The following is a 25,609-nucleotide window of genomic DNA, read 5'->3' on the forward strand; positions in this document are numbered from 1 at the left end:
AAAGGAAGTGCTGCTCTATAGAATGTACCGATAGGATAAAATTTGAAGAAGATCTTTTTCTTTCATTGAGTGAATAACAAACTTAGCACCAGGATGTTGAAGGTTTTCAGCGCTCACTTGTTGCGTGTACATACTGTGCACAGTTCAAATTCATTTTATCTTAAGTGCAGCCTACAGCTAATGTTATTAGATGCATTTTGCCTTGACTCTCAGTCAGTAAAAATAATTATTTTACTGTAAATATTACAATGATACATTATTATAAACAAGAAAACGGTACTTTAGTGTAATCAAAACCCATGACCTGGAATATTTTTTAAGTCCTTCACCATAGGCAAGGACAAAAATAGCCATTAAACAATCTAGATGCTCTGCATTAAGAGCCCTTGTTGATAAGCCTAAAGGCTTGAGTGTAAAATCTGCCTGAGGTTCGTCCACTAACACACCGTGAAGTACATTTCCTGAGTGGGAAATAGGCACATACTCTGAATTGTATAAGTTTAACATGCACATAATTTGCTCTTTCTTTATTATTAAAATCTTAACTCAAGGTTGTGAAGACCTCTTGCACAAAAATGGGGTAAAATAAAAATGTATTTGAAAAATATAGCATAAACCAAAAACAATTCACATAACCCTACACTTTAACCAGGGTATATGTTCTTTTTACTATGCATAGGCAGAATAATTTGTTTTATAATGTTTTTCTTTTGTTGCGCCTGTACCGTGACAGACCTAATGTGCACAAGTTAGGTCGGCAGAAATGAGAAAGTAAAGGAAGCTAATTGCACTTTGAGCAAAGAGGCTTACAAAAATGATGACTGGATGGTTTTGATTCTAGTTCAAATAATTTATACAAACCATTGTCTACATTCAGGGTTGTATTGTTGTTCAATGGAACATGTCTTACTTTATTCTGTAAAACTGTCTATTTCTTTCCTATTTTCCTGCTGGTTTTGAAAAATCATCTTTATTCAATGTTACATAAGACATATTAAATAGTTTTATCCCTTTCTGTTTTATTTTTTGCAGTACTTCTTAATTTTCTCTATTTTTAGCATCACGTGCTCTCTGCTAAGATATTTTAAATTCAAAATTTGTCTTGGAGAGACTTCCCAGAGGACTGAAATTAGCTATGTCTTTTTTCATTACAAAGAGATCATAAGAACCCAGAGGACGGCTCACAGTTATGCCTGTTGAATGATTGTATTGTTGAGTCCCTATTTTTATCTGGAAGGCTTCTCTAGGGCCAGGAGACAAATGTGTACAATGTTAAGCTGGGAAGGAATGATTCTGTGGAGGAGTTGTGAGGCTCAAGTGACATCTACAGCCCAGGATTAGCGAGCAAGAAATGCAAGTGTTGAACAGGTTTTCACATGAAGTTCTTTTGGACTTTTTTTTATCAGCTAATTTTATCATGTTGATGGTGATAGTTACTAACTAAAAAGGCATTAAATTGTTGAAAAATACAGCATCTAGGGAGGATCTGATGACTTAATATGAGATTGTGTTTGTTTGTTTGTTTTTTAATATCTGACTCTTCTATTGGTGCTTGTTACTGAAGTAAAAATAATTAACCAATCAGAAGTTTACATTCAGTTATTATGGGTATGAATGTACAGTATATCTACTTTATTTTGACTTGCAATGATGCATTTGAACTATTTTTCTTAGGTGGATTGTAAAACAAATGACTGATAGACTTTCTAATGTTTATAAAATAAACCACAGTGAATCTTAAATATCTCTTTTCTTGACCAGTTCTGAATTCATTTTAAGTGGTTAGCATCCAGCATTGCCATTGTCTGGGAGACAGCCAACCCCAGTAAGTCCTTACTTGAAATTCAGCACATTGAAATTGAACAGAAATGTGCTCACATCTGTCTCTTGTCAGATGTGACAGACTGACCTTTTTGGCCAAAATTAAAAGGAGGAGGTTTGTAGGAGTTAAGATTAGGGTTTCAAGCCTGAAAGTGCAAGCTAATTGTCAGGCATGGTGGTGGCAGCATCATGCTGTGGGGATGTTTTGTCGTACTGGTGCATTGGACAAAGCGAAAAGAATATTAAAGGAAGAGGAAATGTTTCAAATACTAAATGTTTCCTCAGGACAATGTTTCCAAGCAGAAATTAAAACTGGTTTAGAAATGGTGAAAGCAAGCTAACATGTTGTTGAAAAATCCTGACCTTTCAGCTACACTGAAAAATTGTTAACTTTCCTTAAAACCAAGTCTGTGGCAGGAAACAACCAGCTTAAGAAAGTGGTCAAATATCCGGCAAGAGCAATGTCTGATCTTATTAATAAATACAAAAAGGGAGTGGTCGAGGTGCAGTTCCTTGATAAGGAAATTTTCACCAAATAATTGTGGAAACATATGTATATATATAAAACTATGTTATATTTTAAAACGGTACAAACTCATCTTAAATAGCTTGAAATTATTATGACTTTAAAGGTCACTATGAGTGCAAGCTGAAAAAGTGACAAATAGATTATGTATTCAGTTAACTTCTAGCTGGGTAAATTATAAAGTGCTTAACATTAATTGATCAATTTTGGAATAATGTAGCATATACTGTAATATAACAGTAAAATGAAGGTCTAATAAATAATCATTCGGGGCTGAAGTGAAAAATATCAACAGCATTTAATCACCAAAGATATAAACATTTAAATTTCTATTCCTTAATGAGACTGACAAAATCTTTACAAATTCATCCTTTATATTCTGCTGACTGTGTCACACTGTCTGTACAAAATGAGGTGGTATTGGAGACTGGCACAAAGAGAGGACATGTTCCAGAGTAAACAACGACATCAGCAAAATGAAAAGCAAAGTCACAGCAAAAACAATCGTGTTTGTTTTCCAAAACCTCTGAGGACGTAAACACACAGGGTAACTTACTATATATCAATTTAGACTCCCTGTGCCCTCACAAACTTCAAATACATTCAGTTTCTATCTGTTATTAAAAAGTTCAAAATAAATAAACATAAAATATTGCATAAATAAAAAAAAAACAATACTGACATCTTATTTCTCATTAACAAAGCAAGTAGGTGGATGTCTGAAAGTGTGCCTTTGTCTTATTTTCATATACAACTTATATATGCATAATTAACATTCAGTGTTTCAAACGGAATTTTAATATATTTTTTTTCTACATAAAAGAGATTTTCATTGGGCAGTTTGTTGCTCATAAATTTAAACTTCTCTGTGCTTTCAAAGACCCAAATCCCCGATATGCCGTCAATCCCTGTAGGCTTCACTGAAGTCAAACTTTCAGTTTCATCTGCAGCCTCCTCTTCACGTGCAGTTTATCTAAAAAGGGTGCAGCCACAGACCTGCAGAGCTGGATGCAGACATGAATGTAAAATACTCATCAGTACCTATGTACACATATCTGTAAAGTGTCCAAAATATCATGCAAGTAAATACAGATCATTTAAAGTAAATCAATGCCTCAGTCAACATTGTGCTGTAGGCTGCAAAGTTCCTCAAACTCAGTTTCCCTTACGTTACAGCAGACCCACAGAAGATCTTTGTTCTCCAAGTTGCCGTCATGCTATGATCCAGAAGAGATGCAAAACAGTCTGTTTTGTTTAAGTAGATATTTGTTCATTTAATTCAGTCACTCCTAACTGATATGCAAATCTTTCCAGTAGGTGTTTAACATACAAACTGAGTGTGTGTTGATGGGATTAAGTAGAAATCTAGAGTCTATTCTTTAATTTAAGACGGAACCACAGTGTAGAAATCAATGAGACAAAGCAGGACGGCAGCAAGGTTCTGTCCATCAGAGAATTTCAGGGGTTTTCTGCAGAGCGTCCGCTTGCTGTGCTTTTTCACAACTGTGCTCCTTTTAAAAATGTCAATGTCCACGATGAGCATCTTTTAATATTCCTAGGACCTTTTAAAGCTGGACTGCTTCAATTCTTCAGGGTGTCTTTCACGCTGAATGTCCACAGCTGAGATTCAATGCTGTAATCCAAAATGACGAGTGCAGCAAGGCACTGCAGGGTTGAACACCAGGCTGACAACGAAAAACATTGGTTTACAAGTACTTTTTTGAAAAGTCTTTTAAAATACACCCCAGGTAAGTCAGCAGCCAGAAAAAAAACAACAACTTTAAAAGACAAGAGAGCATGAATCACTGCAGGAGATTCATTCTGGATTTCACCATGTGTACTCTAATCTCTGATATGTGATATTTCCTCTTCACATTGGGGAATGTTTTTTAGATTCATCAGCAAAAAAAAGAGTTTGTATCTAAAATGTTATAACTTTGTAGTGTAATAACTAGAGTGCAGGTTGACATGCACTTGATGTAACTATTAAAATAATGTTTTTGTTTAATCACAGAAAATCCAACCCACATATTTACTAACCTTTGCCTAAGTACTACCCAATTATGCTGGGTTTATTGGCTGATGTTGCATTATAGGGTTTGTGTGAGATGTGAAGCTGTGTCAAAGTATTGTAGTATACCCTTGTTCTGAGGTGGTTTGAGGACCATTTAATGAAATGGTCACATTTCATTAAATGTGACCAAGCACAAACCAAAAAGCTTGTATTTGTATAAACTCAGTTCAGAATAAAATCGGACTCCTGACTGAAGTCTCTCTTAGGGTACACATAATAAAACACAAACGTTCTGCCACAGTGAATCATGCCAAATAAAATCAAGATGTGGTTTCAACAAGCACATCATATCAACAACACCAAAGCTGTCCATAAGCTACATTCTCCATACAGAAGCATACACAAGTGCATAAATTCAAAATTGACAACATTTTGGCAATGCAAGTTACATAAAGGTGTCTCAAATGCATAAAACATGTTAGTCACACACTATCATTAATTTTATAAGTGAAACACATTGAGAATTATTCATTTCTAACATTGTATGAATGCAGAGAGTAGGAATAATACCATTATGTCTATCAATGTTGTAATTTATGCTGATGCATTGATAGTTTATTAAACCAATAACTCATTGTTTGAATCTACTTCCTTGGACAACATCTAACTGAGAGCTCATTAAAAACCCACTGAGCAGCTGTAAAGCTTTCCCATAAATCCTATTGTTAACCTTATGACAAAACAAAATGCAAAGATATTTTTTACTGATATGTATCATGAAACATATGTCATTTTTTTCATTATATCGGCTTTTCCCATGTTACAACTGTCAAACTTTGGGATCAATAACTTTGGGTGGTCAAATCTGGCTCAATTTAAAGACTTACAAGACAAAAACGTGCCCTGGAGACTAGAGGGAAGTCGTTGAGGATCCTGTCATGTTTGACCCAGAAAACATTTCTCAAACTGTCTTAACAAACCTCAGAGTTGGAGTCAAAGACACTGCAGTGAATGTGAGGTTAAGGCTCAGATCTACCATCATGTAAAAACAGCTGCAGCTGCAATAACTGAGCTTCCTGTGCTGAAGTGAGACAACACTGACAAGGACTGAACATGCAAACAGAAACAGGCACAAAGGAAATATGGTGTGTAGTTAGTTTCAAACCCATGGATGTGAAAACCGTGGTAGTAACAGCTTAGCATAACAATTAAGTAGAAAAGTGGGGTGCATCTTCATTAGCTTTAAATTCACGTAGACTTCCTAAAACTTTAGAGATATGTTTATAGTAGCAGCTGATTTTCTCTCTTTTTTGATTGGATAATCCTTTCCTTAACACTTATTTTAATGGGCATAGTAATTTCCAGGAGTTCCAGCCTACATTAAGGGCATGTTACCATTTTATTCTTTAGCTAGATTCAATCAGCAGCCACACAGTGAAGCAGTTGTTAGTGCTGTTGTTTCACAGCAGGATGACCTTGGGTTTAAATCCTGGAATCTGTTTCAAGTTTGCATGTCTCCTTCTGCATCCATGCATGCAGTTATACTGTCTTACTCCCACAGTTAAAGATGATGAATGTTTGGTTAATTTGCCAAACTAACTTGATCTTTGGTGTGATTTTAGAGTACTGTCTTGTGCACTGGCCACCAGAAATAGCCACCGGCCCCTGCAACCCTGCAAAAATCAAATGGTTAAACTGTGGCTGGATGGATGAATGTAATGCATTTTTGGTCCTGTTCATACTGAAATTATTTAAAATAATCATTCAAGATACAATGAACATTATTGTATCTGTTTAGTTTTTCTCTTTTGTTTTTTTTCTCTGCTTGCAGAAAATCTGCTTGCAGACTTTTATGTTTAATACTTTTTCACCAGTAAAAGTTCAGCAAACTTCCACAACATGAAATCAAGTTTCTAAATCAGATTTTCTTTGCTCAAATAAATTTCAAAGCTTTACACACCGTTTTCCATGCATGTGATCAGTAATAGAGCTGATTGGGTATTGAAACTGACTAAATGCCAAAGGAGTCCTTTCTGTAAAGCACAAGCAACGTGTCAGAAAACAACATCTTTTTGTCTGAAGCTCACTCAGCACCTGACTATTATATTTACACTTACAGGCTTCAGGGATGATAAATGCCTCAGATCAGTTTCTGTACAAACAACCGTAAGACAAATGCTGCAACGCTTTTAAAATACAGTACAATGTTGGAATACAGAAACTTCCCCTGTAATGGTACATTTCCATAATGTGCTTCTGACACCTTTTGTGATCTCAGTTAATTGTAAGCATATTAAAACAAGCAGGTTTATAATTCATTGTTACTCACTCCTCTTTAAGGTAAACCTTGACTGCCTCTGTGACCTTTTTTTTTATTGTTTTATTTAAATGTGGAAATCAGAAATAAAAGCTAATGTTCTCAACGAGGTTAAGCTGCATGCATTTGATGCATTTCCCTCCAGGATTTTGCATTTGAGCCCTCAAAAAGCCAAGAAATGAATAAGCAATAAGGCAGGAAAAAAACATCAGGGGCAGTTACAGGGCTTTCCAATCAAAGCACAACACACTGTGAGTAGTCAGCAAAAAGAAAAAAGAAATACATAAATTCATCACAGTTTGATCTGACCTTCCGTAGATCCGAGCCTAAATCCGAGGAGAGGGAACATGTCAGAGTGTTTGGATGTATGAGAGATGAAACAGAGGCAGAATGAGCTGAAAGAAGAGAAGGGTTCCTATAGAGGCCTGAAATGAAGAACCTCGACCACACTCTGACGTGTTTTCCTGAGTAAAGAAAGAGAAAAACATCAAAAGAAAATCCTTCTGAATGTGTTTTCATCTTACAAACAGAATAAACAAACAGTAAAATTTTGCTGATGTTTGCAAGCTTGCAAATCCTGTTTTTGATGCATATGCAGTTAAAAAAAAGGATGAGTACTTTAAAACTAGGTAGCATACATTTCCATTTTGGGTTTGAGTTAACTCACATATGCTGAGAGGAGCTTTTTTTTTTTTAGCCATATGCTGTTATGCACATATGCACATGGAGAATTATGGAGAGAATGAACAGCAGAATATCTTGTTTCTTCTGTCCTGATGCAGCCGATTCAGTGTTATGTTTGCTACTATTCAGTTTATTAACATGCAAACATTTAGCAAACTTTTAAGCTATATCAACTGTTAAAAAATCATTAAAAAAAGGTTAAAAGAACTTTAGGCCTCTTAATCCAAGTGCCATTATTGTGATTAAAGTTTCTTTAATAATGTAAAAGACTAATTTGTTACACATACAGGAAACAATTCTTCTCAGACCAAAATAATAAAAAATGTTCTGCTTAATGTTAAGGTGAGAACTTAAAGCACAAATATAACACTTCCTACTTACTAAGGCACTGTAGTCAAAGCAGGGAGTTGGACCTCTACGATATCGCGCATTACTCAGCAGTTCACATGGATTTTCCTCCTGAACTTTTTGCACCGAGTTAAAGAAAGCCAACTGGAAACACATTTGAAATTTCCACTTTCAGATGAGATGAAAACGGCACAGAAAGTGTGAGAGGGCAGAAAGGATACACTCCCTCTTGATCTGGGACAGTTTCTCAATCTCACAGGAGCTGCAGGGCAATGTTTCAGCCACCACAAAGAGCAAATTGGTGTTTTCAATCCGCTTTGAGTGGAACAGCCTGTGGGAGACATTGATGGATAGTTAGCCCACCCGTATCGACAGAATTGGCCTAAGAGCACAGATAGAAAGTGCACTCAAACATATTTTGATGATGCTGGAGAAAGCGCTGACCGCGAGCAGTTTCCACAGTCCTGCAGGACGTTGTAGGAGTTGGTGGTGTTTGTGAAGTAGAACTGGCTTTGGATGGTCACACAACTGCTTTGTTTTGTCTCAAAGGCATCAATAAAGATGTCATCTAAAAGACAAAATCAACAGACGCTCTGTTCTTGCATTTAAATCGTTAAACATTGAACACTGAATGGGTCTGAACACTATTTTCAAGACTCTGTGGCTCAATGTGGAGAGTACTAGTCTTGAAGTCAACATGTTGAGTTCAACTTCAGCTTGTTTTTTTGTGTTAAAAGGTTAAATGTGGTTCTACTGTGAAGCACTTTCAACGGTCAGTTCGAGTAAAAAAAGATCTGCTTTATCTTAACAATCCTGCTTCTGGAAATACATAGACCAAGGTGTGGTTAAGGCATTGGCTACATCATGAATGAAATCCAGTAAAAACTGAGACTACATTTGTAAAATCTTTATGTTGATGAATTTCATTCAGACTGAGTCACCTTGGTGGAGCCAGCTGCTGTAAACAAGTCCATAGAGAAGCTGCTGAATCACAGACCTAGAACAGAAACACATAAAAAAATTATGCTCATTCTATAAACATCAGCAAAATGGTAAATGTATGACTGTAAATCAACAATGAAACAGGTTCATGTGCACATCTGGACTGATTTACAGGCTACTTCCAGTGTCAGTCAATATGCAAACCTCTCACCATGCCAGTGTGGACGTCCACCACGCCAAGCTCAAGACATCGCCTATGGAAGGCTGCAGAAACAGTGAACAGTAAGACAACAGTGCAGCTGCCTTCCATCATTTAAACCCTGCCTGCATGACTCACCACATAGATGCCTCTCGGCGCTGCTCCAGTGTGGCTTCTGCTGACCATTTCGCACGCAGACTGGTACTGGAAGGACTGTCGACGAGCGAAGATGGAGTTGTTGTAGAGCGCATACATCAGGAACGGGTCCACATCACCGAAGAAGAGGCCAATCTGAGGACAAATGTGAAAACATGATTCAATTATTTTGTATTTAAGGTTTTTGTGTCATTTTAAGCAGCAGAAAACGATTAAACATAATGTCAGATTTATTCCATCGTTGCAGAAACAAATAGCCACCTGTTTCCAGTGATCTCTCTGATTGGACATGACGAGGAAGCCGCCATCATCGATGAGATAGCACTGCAAGTCCTGCAAAAAAAAACAAAAAAACAGTAGCACCAGTTAGCTGACCTGTGCTCAGACGTTTTCGTTTCTTCATTTTTTGCTGTAACAGCATCAGACACTACAGACTCTGTCTTCTCTACCTCCATTGAAGACACTTAAAAAGTTCTTCAACTGAATGTCCTAACTGTTTTGCACTTTTTTTCACTTGCTGTCTGATATAGACCACAATGAGCTTTGGCGACTCCTGCACTGTGAAAAAGTATTTGTCAGCTTGTCTTTTTTTGTCACACTTAAATGTTTCAAAGATTTCAACTATAGACAAAGATAATAATACCAAAGTAAATACCAAAGGCAGTTTTAAATGATAATGAAATATATTACGGTAAAGAAACTATCCAATCTAACCTGGTCCTAAAAGTAAAAGTAATTACTTTGTAAACCCACTTTTCTTTGCAGAATATCAGTATTCTGGTGCACTATAGTTGTGTTGTTTCATAAGGTGACAAACTGATGGTCAAATATTCTCCTTAGATTTTTTGTTACTAATCTTTCCAGGATTGCTGATAAACTTGGAGGGTGTTGTGTACATACTTATCTATGAATCACCAAATTGGTGACAGAATTATAAGGTAAAAGTTTGCTATGCAATTTTTTTTGATGTCTTTAAATAAAAAATTAAAGCAAACCCAATTAGGTGTTAAAAAAAGAACAGAAAAAAAGAACAGTCTTGGTTTAGGTATAAATGTGGGAAAAAAACACTATTCAAATCACTGACTAGGATTTAAAATTCAATCTATGCCACTACTTGTTTCTCCATCCTTTTGTAAACTGAATTAAACACAGTCAGAACTGTCGAATGTGCTACGATCTAAATAAAAGCCAACTACTCTGCTTTGATCAGCAGTAGATTAATATTTACCATTTACTCAATGAGCTCTGGTGTCATAACTGAAAAGAGGAAAAGTTCTTACATCTGTGTTTACTTCACAGTCCATCTCACAGCTTCTGGATGGTCCACACTATTCAGGAAAAAACAAAATCAAAAGAGTTATGGACATTCATAGGTACAGAGCATATTTCATACATTAATTAAAAACTCTGTTTAAAAAAAAATTTTTACTCAAAAAACAGAAATAGACAACAACAAAACAAGGACTTATAAAGGAACTACATAGAGATTTAAAACAGCACACACCAGTAAGAATACACCAAAAAATTAAGGTGAAGTGAAAAGAGAAGAAAATAAAATGTTGTAAATAAAATACAATAACCAGGCTGAAAGTTGGATTGTTCTAACACTGTGATTAAGGACTGAAAGCCTGTGGTGTACCTTGTGTGACCCCTGTCGGTTATCTGACACGTTGCTGGCCAGGATTTTAAACTTGTCCACCCACGCCTCCAGGTCCAGCTTCACTCCAATCACTGTGTGACAGGAGAACAAACCAAGTAAACACCAGGGGAAGCAAAAATATGTGAGTGTTTAAATTAAAAGGTAAAGTGGTTTCCTGAATATCAGACTGAAGTGGTTTCTCACCTGAAGGCTTGAGCAGTTTTCCTCCTAAATCGACCTCGACAGCTGAACTAACCAGGATTCCTGTGGTGCCGTTTTCAGCCCCATAAGGGTCATCATCTGCTGCTCAGGACAAACACATGAGAGAATTACTGTATTTGCACTTTAGCTGTTATGATTTTATATGATTTATATTCTGCATTTTGCTGTGTTACTCACAGGGTCTCAGAGAAGGTCTGAACATGTAGCCTTTGTTGTCCAGGCTTCTTCTGTAGTAATCCGAATTAAACGGTTCTGGATCCTCGTCCCACAACTCAGCAGCTCTAAGGACCAGAAACACACACAACACAGCATCTAAAGCAAAACAGTCTGTGTTCATTTAAAACATTTCTGCCTCTGTTGCTGATTTTACGCACATGTTGGGAAAAACTCGCGTTATTCCTCCATGAGTGGATCCAAAAACAGCAAGGAAACCGTATCTGTAATTATTATTCAGTCAGCATTAGTCTGTATGGTGACTGTGAGTAGGGTCTGCTTTTTTGTTCACTGTGTAGCTGACTCACGCATTCAGATCCTGTTTCTTCCAAACACGAGATGCAAGCTGACCAATAATCCTGGAATCCAGGATAAGGTTGTGGATGAGACCTTGGTCACCTGTAAAATGAAAAAGAGCCAGATTGTCCATCTGTGTGTATCCTGAACTCTAAAGTATGAACTCTGTGTGAGTGAACTCACATTCATCGGATTCTGGGGAGATATCCAGCATGAGAGAGAGAAAGTTCTGCAGGAACTGTGTGTTGTTATCAGAAAGCTGCAGGTTCTTGCAGTATTCTCTGCAAATACAAAAGAATAAATGAAACTAATTCTGTCTTTAAAAATAGAATCAAAGAAAGTAAGGATGGTCACCTGGGAGCCAGAAAAACATGCCCCGAGGACTCAAAGGAGCTCGGCAACAATGACTGCATATCTAAAGCACAAGACAGAGTCGCTTCTTTGAGCTCTCACTTCTGCTGGTTATCATGATGCTATGTCACACAGACAAACTCCTTCCTGTACTCACACTGGAGCTGCACCATCACATCGCTCAGGTCTGCCTGGATGAAGTTCTCACTGTAGGGAGGTAATACCAGACCAAGACTGCAGGTGGCAGCAGACCAACACAGACAAATTATTGAGGAGATACAGCAGGAGAGGAAAAGCTACATAATGTAATTTTTTGTTTCTTTTTTTGAGTTTACCTGTAATCAGTGTCATTGATTGGAGTCCAGGTGTAACGTCTGTATGCCTCATCGATGTATTGCTGCCATACAGATGTGTTTGTCAATGTACAGATGTCATGGTTGCAAAAGTTTTGAAAAATATTTTCAGAATCTCTATCATTTCATGATTTTTTCCATGTGAAACTTGATAAGGTAAAATTCTTCCTTCCTAATTTACCCCTGCCACAGATTAATGACAAATTACGACAAATTTAACTTCATCTCCCATTCACTATTATTCAAGCTGCAGTGTATCCCTAGCATTATTTCTTAGTTTTGGTGTTTAACGATTAATAGGTACTAAATCCTCCAATAATGCTGAAATTGTAAAAAAAATATGAGGTAAAATGAGAGCTGCATTTTCAGATTTCTTTGTCTGTTTCCAGATGTTCACATGTCTCACCTATATAAACCTCATCATATACTTATTTCACAGCAAAACTACTTTGTATTCTATTCTGCAGACTTGACAGCATAAACCTCTTACTGGTTATGTGTGCAAAGTTTACTCTGTATCCAACCACTTCTCCGACATTCAGTTTGGGTAAAAGTTGATCTGATTTGAGAGACTATATTAAATATACATTCTTAGGGATGTCATTTCTTAACGTGTAAGACATCGAAGTGGGCTCTTTTACATTGTTTCATAAGACTACTGCAGAGCACTGTATGTAATATGGTGCACAGTGACACCAAGTGGTGGCCATACTATAATGAAATCTTTAAAACCATAAAAAACTAGATTATTAAATAAATTCTTTTTATATGTTACCAATTTATTACTTAAAACCAACAGAAAATTTGCACACAGTCAAAAGAAATCCGTAGATAACTGATAAATGTAGTTATAGAAAAAGGTAAACACAGAGTGTCTACACATTTTTCATACTTGTCAAAAGTCACATTTTCTGTGTTGTCGATTTGTATAATTTTTTCATCAATGGATAGTTGCATGGAGAACAGAGGGATGGACAGAAGGATGGCATTAGAGTGGGAGTTTTTATATAAAACAGAAGTAGAATAAAACTAGCTGGAGGAATATATTTCAGCACTGAGGCAACAAAGAAGTCTGGAAATATAAATATTCTTTCATTTTACTTACATCATCAACAGAATTAATGAGAGTTTTTATCTGCATTTCCCCTGGTTTTCCATCAATCATCTGTCGTCGAATCTGAGTAAAAGAAAAGTAACATTTTTTTTTGTTTGCGCTGTCCTTTAGTTACCAGTACAAACAGAGGACTGGTGAGAGACCAACTAACTAATAATATTTTGCATTTATGTACTACTCGCCTCCTCCTTATTACTGTCCTCTACTTCTGCATCCAGGAAGTCCAAGGTCACGGGTTCGGGGAGGTTCACAGGCTGGGACGAGTCAAACAGAAATCACATAAGTCTTTCCCAAAACCCGAAACATAGCGACCTCTCAGTGTTCAGATATAGGTCACCTTCGGCTGGAGATTAGGATGGAGGAGCAGATATCCATTTGGATCGATGGCAAATATGTATCCGTTGGCTCCAAGCTGTACCAGAGAAAAAACAGAGTTAAACTCCTCTGTTGCTCTGTGTAGCAAGTTAAAAACGAAAACTAAGATGTACATACGTTGTAGCGTGGTGTGAGTCGCTTTATCTCATCTAAATGTACATCCACTCCCATGACGCCTAATATTAACTGATTCTGAAAAAATCATAAAAAAGAAAACACATAAAAATGTTAAATCTGAAATATCTGAACTTTTAAGCTTCTGACAATCAAACTAAACTGTGGGGAAAATAAAAGTTTTGCTACCTGTGAGTTTCCATTCATAGTGAGATTGAACACAGGCAGAGTCCCCGTCACTACCAGGCCGAGACCCTTCAAAGAAGAGGTTTAGAACCACTTATGTATATTCAAGCAATTCACTTTTTCTCCAAGATTTATTTGCTGGAGAACAGCAGACTCAGAAACTCACCAGAGCGTCCTGATACACATTGGTCCACTGAACCTGTTTGGCCACGCCGCCTGCCAGAACCATAGGGCGCCCCAGCACGTCCAGGTACTCCTGATGAAACACAGACATAGCCGATGCCACAGCCAGCCCCAAAACAAAAATACAACATCAAGCCGCAGACTGGGAACGCTGCAAAACGAGGATGGGTGCTTGAAGTAAAACAGTGATTGAGGGATCAGCTGCATCAGAGGAACCAAGCAAACCCACCTGGGTATTAATCCGTATGGCACAGATGGAACGGATCTCAAAATAGTAACCTGGCAGGCCACAGAGGGGGGAAAACAGACAGACAGAGAGAAAGAAAAGAGACCGCATGAGTGAGATCAGAGGAAACACATTGTGGGGTTTATGAATATTCCAGATTTGAGTAGATGTTACTTAAAACTGTGACTCAAACACCTAAATCGCACAGACAGGGAGCTTAGAGAGGAATATTACACAGCAATAAATGTCAGTGTATTTATTCAGATTAGGCAAGAAATCATAACCATAAAAGCTCCCAAAGAGCAAAGATTATGTGATTAAAACTCTGAACTGGTGCTAATCCAGTCCAATCCAATCCAGTTCAATCAAATTAAATTTGATTCAGATCTTATTTTTCCTTTTATCTACATTTAAGATTCTTGGAAATAGCTCCTAAATCAACCACAGATTTTATATCTGTACCCTGAAGTTATAAACATGATTTGTACATGTAGAAACTGACATTTCTTTTTTGCATTTTCCTTCACAAAAGAGGTCAGACTCAATTAAACTTTCCTCTGGACTTTTATTGGGTCATTCCAATACATCTGTATGTTTCTATATAAACCATTAATTTGTAGCTCTGGCTGTAAGTTTTGGGTCTTGCTTTCCAATTCAAAGATAAACCCTCATAGTTTTGCTACTTTTTGCAGCTTCGCCATCACAACTGAGAGTCGTCTCACCTAAGCTGTAAACTTCCACAGCTCCTCTACACCCTTTTTAATTATTTTTTTTATTACAAAAACTTAAATACAAACAAATTACTTCTTACACATTATACAAAAAAAGGCAACTGTATTTTGATGCATTGTCAATTAATAAATATTTTAAAAGAAAAACTTTCCACTTTACAAATATGAATAACTTTGTGTGTTGATAATTTGCATTATTTAAATACATTCACGTTTGTGGCAAAATGTGAACAACGTAAAGATGTATGAATACTTGTGAAAGATGGTGTACTTATAAATGATACTTGCTTAATTGGTTATGACACCACAGCCTTTTTAGTCAATTTTTCTGCAAAAAAATACAGACATTTTCTGTATTTGTCATCACAATGATGATTTTGCACATCATAACGATGTGCATATTGATGTGCACATCATCATTACTTGTTGAGCAAATAATGATGTGCAAAATCCATCTAGAAAAATTATGATTTTCCACATAAGGTAAATTTTTTACAAAAAATCTAAATAGGAACCAGTTACAGCAGAACCTCCTGTAGATCCAGTCTAGTTAGTTCTTTCATAATGTAACAAACTAGAGTAAAGAAGATTGAGGTAAAGAATATTGAGATCAGCTCAGTTTTATAAGATATCAGTTCCAAAACCAGGACTGAGGCACCGACATGAAGCTGACATTGCTTATTTTTTCTTATATTCAACACGTACATTTGTGTAGAATGTCATTCTGCAAACTATCAAAATGTTTTTATGTTTCAGCTAATATGCAAATATCTCACAGTCAGTTTATATTCAGTATGATGTCCAGAAAAGCAATGCACCTACACACAAAAATTAAAAATGAACAAGTAAAACAAAAGGTTTATGTAAATTAGTAAAACTGAACGTTTATAACTAGAACTATAAAATCTCCTCCAAGAAGTTTGAGTTCTCCCAGGATAGCATTTAGGTTTATAATGTTTTATTCTGCTGTTTCAATTTCCCAAGACTTGGTTAATTATTCATATTGATTTTGTTAGATGGTATTGTTTTAACCATAAAATATCCTATTTAAGTGCATCTAAAGTTTTTAGATGTGAATTTAGTGAATTTAAGTCAAACTGGGTTTGTAGGTCCCATTCTGAATAATTTAAGACGGGCTACATTTTTTTCCTGGCTGTGAAGAATTGCATCTTCACTGCCACATTTCATATAAGGCCTTTCCTAATGAGTTTTTTTGAAACTCTCACGGTTAAAATCATCAGTCCACATAAGAATAACTGACTGAAGGAAGACACAGCAGGAACTCTGGTGGCAGAGTTGGTACTCCAAGCATAATACTAGGAGTAATAGGGATTACTCTTAGCATAAAAAAAGAGAAATAAAAAACATAAGCATCTTTTTTATTTTGTGGATCAGAGTTTCCACATTCACAAAATATGTATACTGTACAGTATAGCCCTTAGGTCTCTTTGTTTATTTCCTGATCCTTGTGAGCTTTTCTTCATTCCTGATATCAGATCTGAGCTATTTGTTGTTGGGTTTTTTTCTTACCATTCAACTCAATCATGACATTTTAGGTTTGCTGTTTTAACTTTTCTCGGTTTCTTTAAATCTGGGAAAATGCAGCATATTCTACCAATTACACCAAATGTTCAGCAATACATAAATTTGAAATACCGGTATGTCTTTAAACTGTTATCTTTAATAGTTTACTGAAAATTGGTCAAATAAATAAAAATATATTCTAATACTGTTTATTTTAGTGATTATTTTTGTAGCTAAGCTAACATAAAGGACTGGAAGAAAAAGGTGTACAGTAGAAGGAAGTGCTTAAAACCTGTTTTAAAGATCAAACAGTAGGTCATGATGTTGAAATAAAATATCTTTTATCCTTTAACATAAAAGGATTATTTCTAAGTGTTTTGTTTTTTATAGTTAAAAAGTATGTCTACAAAAAACTTTATAATTTTTTCCCCAAACGCAAAAGGGGAAATTATTAATCATATTAAAAGAAGGAATATGTCTGCAAACAAAATTATTCAGGTGTTATGGGAAACAGTGGTTGTATAAAGGATGATGTATAGCTAAAGTCTCTTATGTAACAAAATGCTGTTAATTATGCTTTCACACTACTGACTTGGTTTTGGAGCTGCTGTCTCTAAACCACTGAAACAGTCACTCTTTATGGTGGTGTTTTGCAAAGTAAATGGTTATAAAACATGGTGAAAGAAAAATGTCGGCTCACCTTTATTAGTACAAGCAATCCACTGTAAAGGCGTCACGTCGTAGTTATGTTGACCCACGGAAAAGGTAAACACGCGGACCTTGGTGGAGGAGGCAGAGAGAAAATAAATGGGATTCAAGCAATAAAATGCATCAATTTCATGCACAGACGATTGCTTGGAATATATCATGATAACACTGACCGTTTTGTTGGGCCAGTTATATTGTAGGAAGACATCCTGAGCCCTATCCTCCCCTCCATCAGTAAACAGCATAATTATTTTATTGCAGTTAGCCCGCGGGACATTTGTCTTCTGTAAAATACAGTAATAAATATGCATGACAGGTTGATACAGAGACAAAACATAGTATGTTTGGAGCTCATTTTCTTCCTGGTACAATAAGTCACAGAGTAACTCACGTTAAGAAGCTGGTTAAAGGCAAAATGAAACCCAGACTTGTAGTCAGTGGTGCCTTTAGCTTGCATTTGCTGCACGGCCTCCTTGAAAATCTTTTTGTTTCGCACGTTAGCCTGGACTAGATGCTTGAAGCAAGGGACCACTGCCTCAGCCTTCTCATTGAACTGTAACACAGCAGGAGACAGTCTGCTTTAAAGTATAAAAGGTGAGGAGGAATAATGATTGGTGACTAATCAAGAGGCAGGAATTCATGCAGATACCAACTCTGGCCACGTTGACGTAGTCGTCGTCAGATAAAGTGTCCAGCATTTCCATGACAGACGCCTTGATCAGCTTGAGCGTAAGTCCGCTGACGCTGCCGCTCCTGATCAAACAGAGAAGACAACATAAACATGAGCAGTGGCAGAAGAGATGTCAGTCTTTTGAACGTATTGTTGAATTAGGCAGAACTTGGTTAAATGATATGGTAAATAAGATTTTGGTAGCTTTGTAATTACATGGAATTAGTACAGTTAATTTTGGATAATGAGGCAAAACCCTAGAATTTACTACAAGGCAAAATTTTAACGTTTTTCAAAGGTTGACTAGAGAAATGATTGTAGGAGTCACCTAATAAATGAAGCATAGCTGTGAATGCGTCATGTATGAGTCGGTTTTGCTGTCGGCGGTTCAGGTGTTTTGCACAAAGTGGATTAAATAATGAAAATGGAGACCTGCCTCCCTTCAAATCTGCAGCTAGATGGTTGACAATAATATATAAATGATGCTTAAACAGAACATTGATCAAAAACGTCCAACGCAACCACATTTAGAAATGACATATATACAGTGATTTCCTGAATGGAAAATTAATCTAGAGAATCCAGAAAACAGGTTTCCAATCCCAAATTTAAAAATTTCAACATAAGATCATGTTAAAACTTAGATTATCTGTAGGTTACCTTCCCCTGAAGCACTACCTAATGCACTTCTTCAATTTCCCAGAAAACCCTCCAAAAGATGACTGTGTACTTACACATCAACAAGGATGACCATGTCTTTGGGAGATGAAGCCCCCTGGATGTACCTGAGACAAAGAAAGACGTAGGAAAAATCTAAATCTACCTTAACTTTATATTTATAATACGTCAACATATCCAGAGTTTTTTAAGAAGCGTAATGTACCAAGGCCTCCTCCGGACATCGTACAGGTCGATTTTGTCAGGCGCTTTCCACGGAGATGCTGCAATGCATAAATAACTCAGTGTCTTTATACAACTTTGTGGTTGATGAATTCAAACGAATTAGTTCACAGTAACAGCAGAGACAGCTGCTAAAGCCCCACCTGGATAGTAGCGAGTGACTCCTGTCGCGCTCCCGAACGCCTGCCACAGCAGCGACGGATCCTCCCTGCTGTTCTCCATAAACACTCTCTCCAGCGCCTGCGTCCAGTTCAGCTCATTCAGGATGTCTGGAGCTGAGGACAGAAGAGAAAAGCTGCTCGTAAAATACTCCACAGACGCGAGTAAATCATATATGTCTTTTTGTTGATATTTCTAATACATAAAGAAAATGTGCAAAAACATGAAAACACGATTTAGCACATCTTGAAATATGAGATGTGTCTTCGTTGTCTTTTTATTTGTAATAAACATTAAACATAAAATTTAAATATGAAAACAATACTCCTAGATTTGTGTGCCATATGTATGAACCATGTATTGTTTGTGTCGGTTTTCATATTTCATAAATGAAGAAAAAGGGAAGAAAAGACTGAAGGAAGGATAGAAAGGAAGACAGAAAAAAATAAAATTTTTCATTACTAGTGATTATAAAAGAAAAACAGACTTTTAAAAGAGAGACAAATTACATCCACAAATAAAACAGTTATAAGTACAGTATTACAAAAAATTTTCTAGAAATCAAAAATTTGATGCTGCTTTTTTGTTCAAGTCACCAGGCACCAAGCAACAATTTAGAGAAGCTTATTACAGTTCTGATTTAACTTGTGGAGTTTGAATTAAAGCAACTCTTAAAGAAAACATAATAAATTAATTATAAATCTTCACTAACAAAGACTTGCTAAATCTCTTGACATCTCAGCTTTGTTAAGTAAAATTATGTTTACTGTAAATATGCTGCACAAGAATATTAAATGAGAAGCAAGTTTGCAGAATCCTGGTCTAAAAGTGACATAATGGGGGCACCACTCACCTCCTTTGTAAATGTCTGTCGGGATCTGAACTGCGGTGTGTGAGAAGTTGACATTATTTTTGAAGTTTGGATCATACACAAACTCCAGCTTGAGTTGGGAGGGGTTTTCCACCTCTGCCTCTCCATCCATGGAGTACTGTCAAAGCAAGAGTGTAAAAACTGAAGTATAAACTTTATCTTTTCAGTGTGATAACTTCTAACTTCTCCTGTGACAGTTCAAAATACAATGTAGGTTAAATAATAACGTTTTGGATCAAGACAACCTAAAAACAAAGCACGCCACTGGCTTTAAAAGCCAATTTTTTAAAACAAGGAAAAATGAATGATGCATTTTGCATCTATAATATCTATGACTGGAAATATCTCACACTAATAACAGAATGGATCCTTCTCCTGAAAAAAGGCAATTTTAACAGCAATGTAAAGAATGGATGTGTGGCCACTTTTTTGCCGCTCAGAAAAAAGGTGCGAGGACATTTGCTACATAGATCATCTATGCAGGAAACATGCTGTGGCCAAAGATAATGAAACAACTGGAATTTGGGACATATGGGAAGGAACAACCCAAACCCAAGGGAACGCTTCATGCCATGGTTCAGGGAGGAAACTCGAGCAGGGAGCCAACAGGCAGACCAAAGAGTTACGTCGGATGTAGATTGTGAGCATAAAATAGATCAGATAAGAAAAGGCATCATTTTTCAACAGCTTTGTCCTATTCCACTTCAATAAATAACTCACTCAATACAGAAATTTGTGTTTAAGCATGACAATTTGTTTCAGCTGTGACTTTTTTCTTCTGTGCCTGAGGAAAGGAAAGGAGAGCGTTTGACTGTAGCTGCAGTCTGACTGAATGTTAGTAACTTCCCTTCAGTCCACCAATTGTTCCATTAGCTTGAACAGGTTTTTTTTTTTAAATGATAGACATTTCAACTGAGTGATGTGATGGTTTCCTAAGGCAAATGTATTGACAGCTAAATTACTGGAGAGCAGGTAAACCTGCAGGAGTAAAATGCAGACCATTCCGGTGAGATGCATTTTTAAAAGGAATATGTTTATATCTGTACACAACAGGGTAATGTTGCTGGAACCGGAGCAGAAATTGCAAGGCTAGCGGAAAGCTGACAGACTTTTATATTTTGAATTACAGTTTTTGTTACAAGTGATCATTTGTCACTCCACAGAGCAGTTTTAAATCCCTGGGTACGGTGCTGGTTTGTTAGGTGTTCAATCTACTGTTAACAAGGAATACCGATCCAGACTTCCTTCTACTTAAATCAAAATCTAAATATTTATTCTATGACACCAAATTTGAGCTTGAGGTCATGTTATCATTACTTTTTTTTCCTGGTTGCCAAGTTTGGTGTTTTGAATGTGACATCACCAGCTTTTGGTGTTTTCCCAGCTGCCTTGTGCTCCATTTTTTTCCCCCTCTTGAACTTTTTAACATATTTCTCAACTTCAGACATGGAAGCAAATTAGTAGTAAACTACAAGCTTGAACACAACAGAAAAGGAAAGCCCTTTAATCCTTGTCAGTTTGACTGAATTTGTTTATCCAGCACTTACATATTCCAAATCAGCTTTGGAGTCATAGTAGGCCATGTCAAGCTCCTGCAGGAAAGCAGATGGAGAAAGATGATGAAGGCCGTGAAACGCAATGAGGATGAGCAGTCACATGAATGCACTTGTCAAATGAGAGTCTGGATTCACCAAAAAAAAAGGTTAAAAATGATTGTTAACTTACATTTTACTCAAACAATAGGAACAAGAAAATTATATTTCCAACACTTTTCCTCTCTTTCCTTTCTGATCTTGAGTCATTCAGGTGGATTGAGGGAACTTAGTGAAAGGAAAATCACAGCTTGGATGAAGTTCTTTTACCCCAGACTTATAATATAGTTATGACTACATGCTACAAAATACAATATCATAAGATATATTTGATTCTTGAAATACTATATGTAACTATGGTTACATAAAGTTGTACAATTACATATATAGCCATATGTAACTCTAGTAGCATAGTTACATACAGCGGAGAGATTCCCGTGTCCGTGAGTACCGGACTCACAACGCTATGTAAATTATTTACAAATGTGTAATAACAAATACCTAACACTGGCTTTAAATCCTTTCTTAAATTCTTGATCTACTTGATCTCAGTTGACCCTTTTCTTACTAAACAAAATGTATTTATTAATTTTCCACAAGATACCATGAACCAGTCAGTCCATCCACAAACCTTCTCCGTTCTTCTCACAACTCAAATCAAAGAATGTTAACAAGTACAAATAAAAAGTTGTTTAATGCCAAAATTAAGCTTTGAACTTGCAATGTTCTCGTTGTTAAAAAAACTAAAATTAACAGGATTAGTAGGATTACAAAAGACGGCATTAGAAATAATTATTTCTGCTTGCAAAGCTGTAACTACCAAATGTCTCTTATTGTCCAGAACTGTTTTTTGCTCAGAACTGTCACGTTATGATTCAGTGGACCGGCTGTGTGGACCATCACCATCTGTTAGTCTGAGTTTCTGAAAATGCACGACATGCTTCAGCATCTACTGAGAGGTGTTCCTATTTTTAGCTTTTTTCTGATTACCAAACTGTCTGGTCCAAACCCAAACTCAGCAGCTCTCGCAGTCTGCTATCTTTATGCAAAGACAAAAACAAGAGGAACAAGAGTATCGAACATCTCCCCAGAGACATTTGCTGGTTTTTAGACATTACTGTGGATCTCTTCATGCATTACAATAACTCCATCATTATTTCTACCCAAAGGTTACTAGAAAACTGAATCTTAATGATCTATAAAGCCTCCTTTTATATAATTTTGATCATTCAACTGAGAAGTAATTGTTGCCTTCAGATGCATTATGTTTGTATTTAAAGCTTAAATTTCTGTTTTAAGTGCAGTGACAACAAATCTTGAAGCTTGCAAATTCACTTAGGTAAAAAAATACAATGTACATTTATAGAACTGACAGGTTATTGTACTCTTATGTTTTTATTGTATGCTTTTAGTAATAAAAGTTGAAATCAAGTCAAGTCATAAAGGCTAATTGTAGATTTTCAGATGGATCATTTACATGTGTCAATGTGTCAAACAATAAAATTTTAAAGTCGCCCCTTTCGGCCCCTCAAACAAAATCTCATAGCACTTTGCCATTTAAAATCCTTGTAATGAGGTGCCAGACAAAGTGTAGGAAATATCGGCTGCTGCCCCACAATCCTGCTGCCCACCTAGCTGAAGGAAGGTTGCTACGCTACTCCCTCGGTCACAAGAAAGACAAATTCAGCTGTTTGGTCATATTCTTAATCAAAGCCAAGATAGAAATAAATAAAATAGTTAAAATGAAAAGAATGACATTTTTCTAAGTATTTTTTGTTTGCAATTTAACATGAAGCAAAGTTAGTTTTACTCCAGGTTACACCGTCAGAGCTTCACTCCAGCCCATGGCTTTTCAAGGCTAGCAAAAACCACGAGTTAGGCTTCCACAGTATTAGGAAAACATGTGATATATGATGGTGTTCATGAATTTTCACTGACTATTTGACTGAAGCAAATAAGTAAGCAGTTTTAATGCCTTTCTGCTTTTGGTTCATTTCAACCATTTAATGAGTAGTCTGCTCAACTACTGGGAAAAGGAATGAATTCATCATTTTCAGTTTTACAAAAAGGTTTTTAAATAAAATTTGCTTCTTACCTACGGCTCATGTTTTGACTTTAAAACAACTTAAATGTATTTTCTTAATGACTTTTCCACCTTTTAAATCATTTTACAGCATTGAAGTGTCACAAAATAAACTGCAGAGCCCAAGCATGACACTTAGCAGTCACTTACCTGTGATAATTTCTAATAATTAGCTGCAATTTACTGCAGTCCAATCAGTTCCTTGCAACATACAATGTTAATGTGATAACAATACATTAAAAACCTAGAATAGTTTGGTTGATCCATCCATTCATCCATCTGTAAGCAGCTCTATGTCCTATTTCTAAGGTCAAGCCCAGCTACCTTAAGGAGGAAGCTCAATACACAATCTTCTTTATTGAGCAAAAATATGTTTCTTATGAGGAGATCAGAAAATGCAGCAAAAAGACCAATATTTAGGAACCTTACATTCATAAACTGTAACTCTGTTCTTACCTTAAGTCCATCTTGCCATAGATGTTCCCGTTGGAGCCGCTCTGCTTCACTCGCTAAGCGCTACACATTTCAGACAAAGAAACGTCACATCATCAAAACAACATGTTTGACTTAAAAATCTGACAATGAAACCACATTTATGTTCATTAATGCTCTTGTTCTAGAGTTGATTTGCAATCTACCTTAGTTACAAATAGTCTTATGAGAAAAAATAAAATAATCTACAAATTAATTGAATTAGAGGGAAAAAACAAGAAAGAAAAACATTCTCACAAAACTGTTACATATTTGTGTTCAAACTTGCATAATCTTGTCCTGTATGAGATTATTCCACCCATGAACAAAACAAATACATAAACCATATGTTTGAACAATACAGTATACTTACATCAAGTGCTTTACGCTTCTTTGCCAGGAGTTTTTCTATATCCAAAGCCACCTTTTCCACAATCCTGCGCGGCTCATTCTTCGCCAGCTTGAAGTGTCGCCTTTCTTCATTGTATATCTATGGATAATAATATCAAACACAACAGCAGCCAGTCAGAGTTATTCTGTGGAGTCTATTTCTGCAAAAGTAATGTATTTTCTGTAGACAACAGCTTTTTCATAATTCTCTACAGAATTCATGAAGTTATTTTTGAAAATTCTTATTTCCCATCTGTATTTTCTGAGCAACAGAAACAAACACTGGTTTTATTTTCCACGATGGATTAGTCTATAATGCATTAGATTAGTGGTTTCGAAAGAAGAGCACTATTTCCCCGGAGGGGAGGAAGGGAGTGTGCACGGATTTCCCCACAACATTGGTAAACTTGGGCTTTTTGATGTATGAAAGACTTGGTGGATTACCAAAAACAACATTAAGTATTAAAGCACCAAAAAACAGATGCAGAAACAGAAGAAAACCAACATAAATGCTTCTGTGTCATTAAATCTTTTTGTCTGATGCTTCTGTGGAAGATTAAAGTTAAATAATTAAATAAAGGTGAGAAATATATCAAGCTTAACCAAAGCATCAATATTTATAGCACTGACCTTTCTTTTTACAGACTTTTGCAGTTCAGCTTTTCATACTGGATGACAGCTTCTGGCCAAACCCGACGGCTGCTAATGCAGTCTTCTTATTAAAGCTTGGTGGTGTCACGCATTGTCCACTGGGGTTTTGTAGAATATTTTACATATAAATGTAAGAGTTGCTCATTATCTCAACATTTTTAGATGCTTTCAAACCCCCATAACGTCCCTTTGGCTTTTGAATTAAATAGTGTTAGATATCGTAACGTTTTTTCATAATTTTATTTAAAATTAATATTATACATTATGACTAAACTGAAATACATTTTTGTGATAAAAGCAAGTCAACTGAGCAGATGTTTCAGCTTAGTGGTTTTATGTGTGGATCTTTATGAGGCCATTTGCAGCATGCTAATTCAATGTCAGAGTGCTAATACTGATGAGTAGCCTCTTTATAAACAACTTGGCCTTAACCGTTTTCAATCACAGGATCTGAGGATGTTCCTTCTCCTCTTCAAAATCCAAGGACGTGCAGAAAAGAAAGCTTTGAACAGCTAAGCAATAAGCTGACTGACCAAACATGCAGTTTTACACTCACAAGCAGTACCTTGTCAAAGACCT

The 25,609-nt window shown here is 36.3% G+C and overlaps 1 protein-coding gene across 2 annotated transcripts in view; it reads right to left on the minus strand.

Moving 5' to 3' along the window:
* Positions 1 to 2,621: 2,621 nt before the first annotated feature.
* Positions 2,622 to 25,609, minus strand: part of LOC102227354 (voltage-dependent calcium channel subunit alpha-2/delta-2-like) — a 38,962-nt gene continuing 15,974 nt past the window's right edge. The window contains exons 3-38 of one of the 2 annotated variants that reach the window (XM_005807297.2): positions 24,363 to 24,479; positions 23,975 to 24,034; positions 21,391 to 21,435; positions 19,826 to 19,961; positions 18,957 to 19,088; positions 18,797 to 18,854; positions 18,648 to 18,698; positions 17,897 to 17,996; positions 17,635 to 17,796; positions 17,417 to 17,527; positions 17,236 to 17,314; positions 14,284 to 14,333; positions 14,038 to 14,127; positions 13,875 to 13,940; positions 13,689 to 13,763; positions 13,534 to 13,608; positions 13,379 to 13,450; positions 13,188 to 13,259; positions 12,065 to 12,126; positions 11,887 to 11,963; positions 11,733 to 11,793; positions 11,562 to 11,659; positions 11,390 to 11,480; positions 11,243 to 11,305; positions 11,046 to 11,149; positions 10,851 to 10,949; positions 10,647 to 10,738; positions 10,288 to 10,335; positions 9,269 to 9,340; positions 8,990 to 9,142; positions 8,864 to 8,916; positions 8,652 to 8,707; positions 8,155 to 8,278; positions 7,932 to 8,041; positions 7,744 to 7,826; positions 2,622 to 7,142 (exon numbers count right to left, since the gene is read on the minus strand). In XM_005807297.2, coding sequence (XP_005807354.1) covers positions 7,029 to 7,142; positions 7,744 to 7,826; positions 7,932 to 8,041; positions 8,155 to 8,278; positions 8,652 to 8,707; positions 8,864 to 8,916; positions 8,990 to 9,142; positions 9,269 to 9,340; positions 10,288 to 10,335; positions 10,647 to 10,738; positions 10,851 to 10,949; positions 11,046 to 11,149; positions 11,243 to 11,305; positions 11,390 to 11,480; positions 11,562 to 11,659; positions 11,733 to 11,793; positions 11,887 to 11,963; positions 12,065 to 12,126; positions 13,188 to 13,259; positions 13,379 to 13,450; positions 13,534 to 13,608; positions 13,689 to 13,763; positions 13,875 to 13,940; positions 14,038 to 14,127; positions 14,284 to 14,333; positions 17,236 to 17,314; positions 17,417 to 17,527; positions 17,635 to 17,796; positions 17,897 to 17,996; positions 18,648 to 18,698; positions 18,797 to 18,854; positions 18,957 to 19,088; positions 19,826 to 19,961; positions 21,391 to 21,435; positions 23,975 to 24,034; positions 24,363 to 24,479 — 3,111 coding nt within the window. In that variant the 3' untranslated portion in view covers positions 2,622 to 7,028. The remainder of the gene's footprint in view (positions 7,143 to 7,743; positions 7,827 to 7,931; positions 8,042 to 8,154; positions 8,279 to 8,651; positions 8,708 to 8,863; positions 8,917 to 8,989; positions 9,143 to 9,268; positions 9,341 to 10,287; positions 10,336 to 10,646; positions 10,739 to 10,850; positions 10,950 to 11,045; positions 11,150 to 11,242; positions 11,306 to 11,389; positions 11,481 to 11,561; positions 11,660 to 11,732; positions 11,794 to 11,886; positions 11,964 to 12,064; positions 12,127 to 13,187; positions 13,260 to 13,378; positions 13,451 to 13,533; positions 13,609 to 13,688; positions 13,764 to 13,874; positions 13,941 to 14,037; positions 14,128 to 14,283; positions 14,334 to 17,235; positions 17,315 to 17,416; positions 17,528 to 17,634; positions 17,797 to 17,896; positions 17,997 to 18,647; positions 18,699 to 18,796; positions 18,855 to 18,956; positions 19,089 to 19,825; positions 19,962 to 21,390; positions 21,436 to 23,974; positions 24,035 to 24,362; positions 24,480 to 25,609) is intronic. The other variant, XM_005807299.2, reaches the window with a different exon arrangement.

This window comes from Xiphophorus maculatus, chromosome 20 (assembly GCF_002775205.1).
Source record: "Xiphophorus maculatus strain JP 163 A chromosome 20, X_maculatus-5.0-male, whole genome shotgun sequence".
Lineage (NCBI taxonomy): Eukaryota > Metazoa > Chordata > Actinopteri > Cyprinodontiformes > Poeciliidae > Xiphophorus > Xiphophorus maculatus.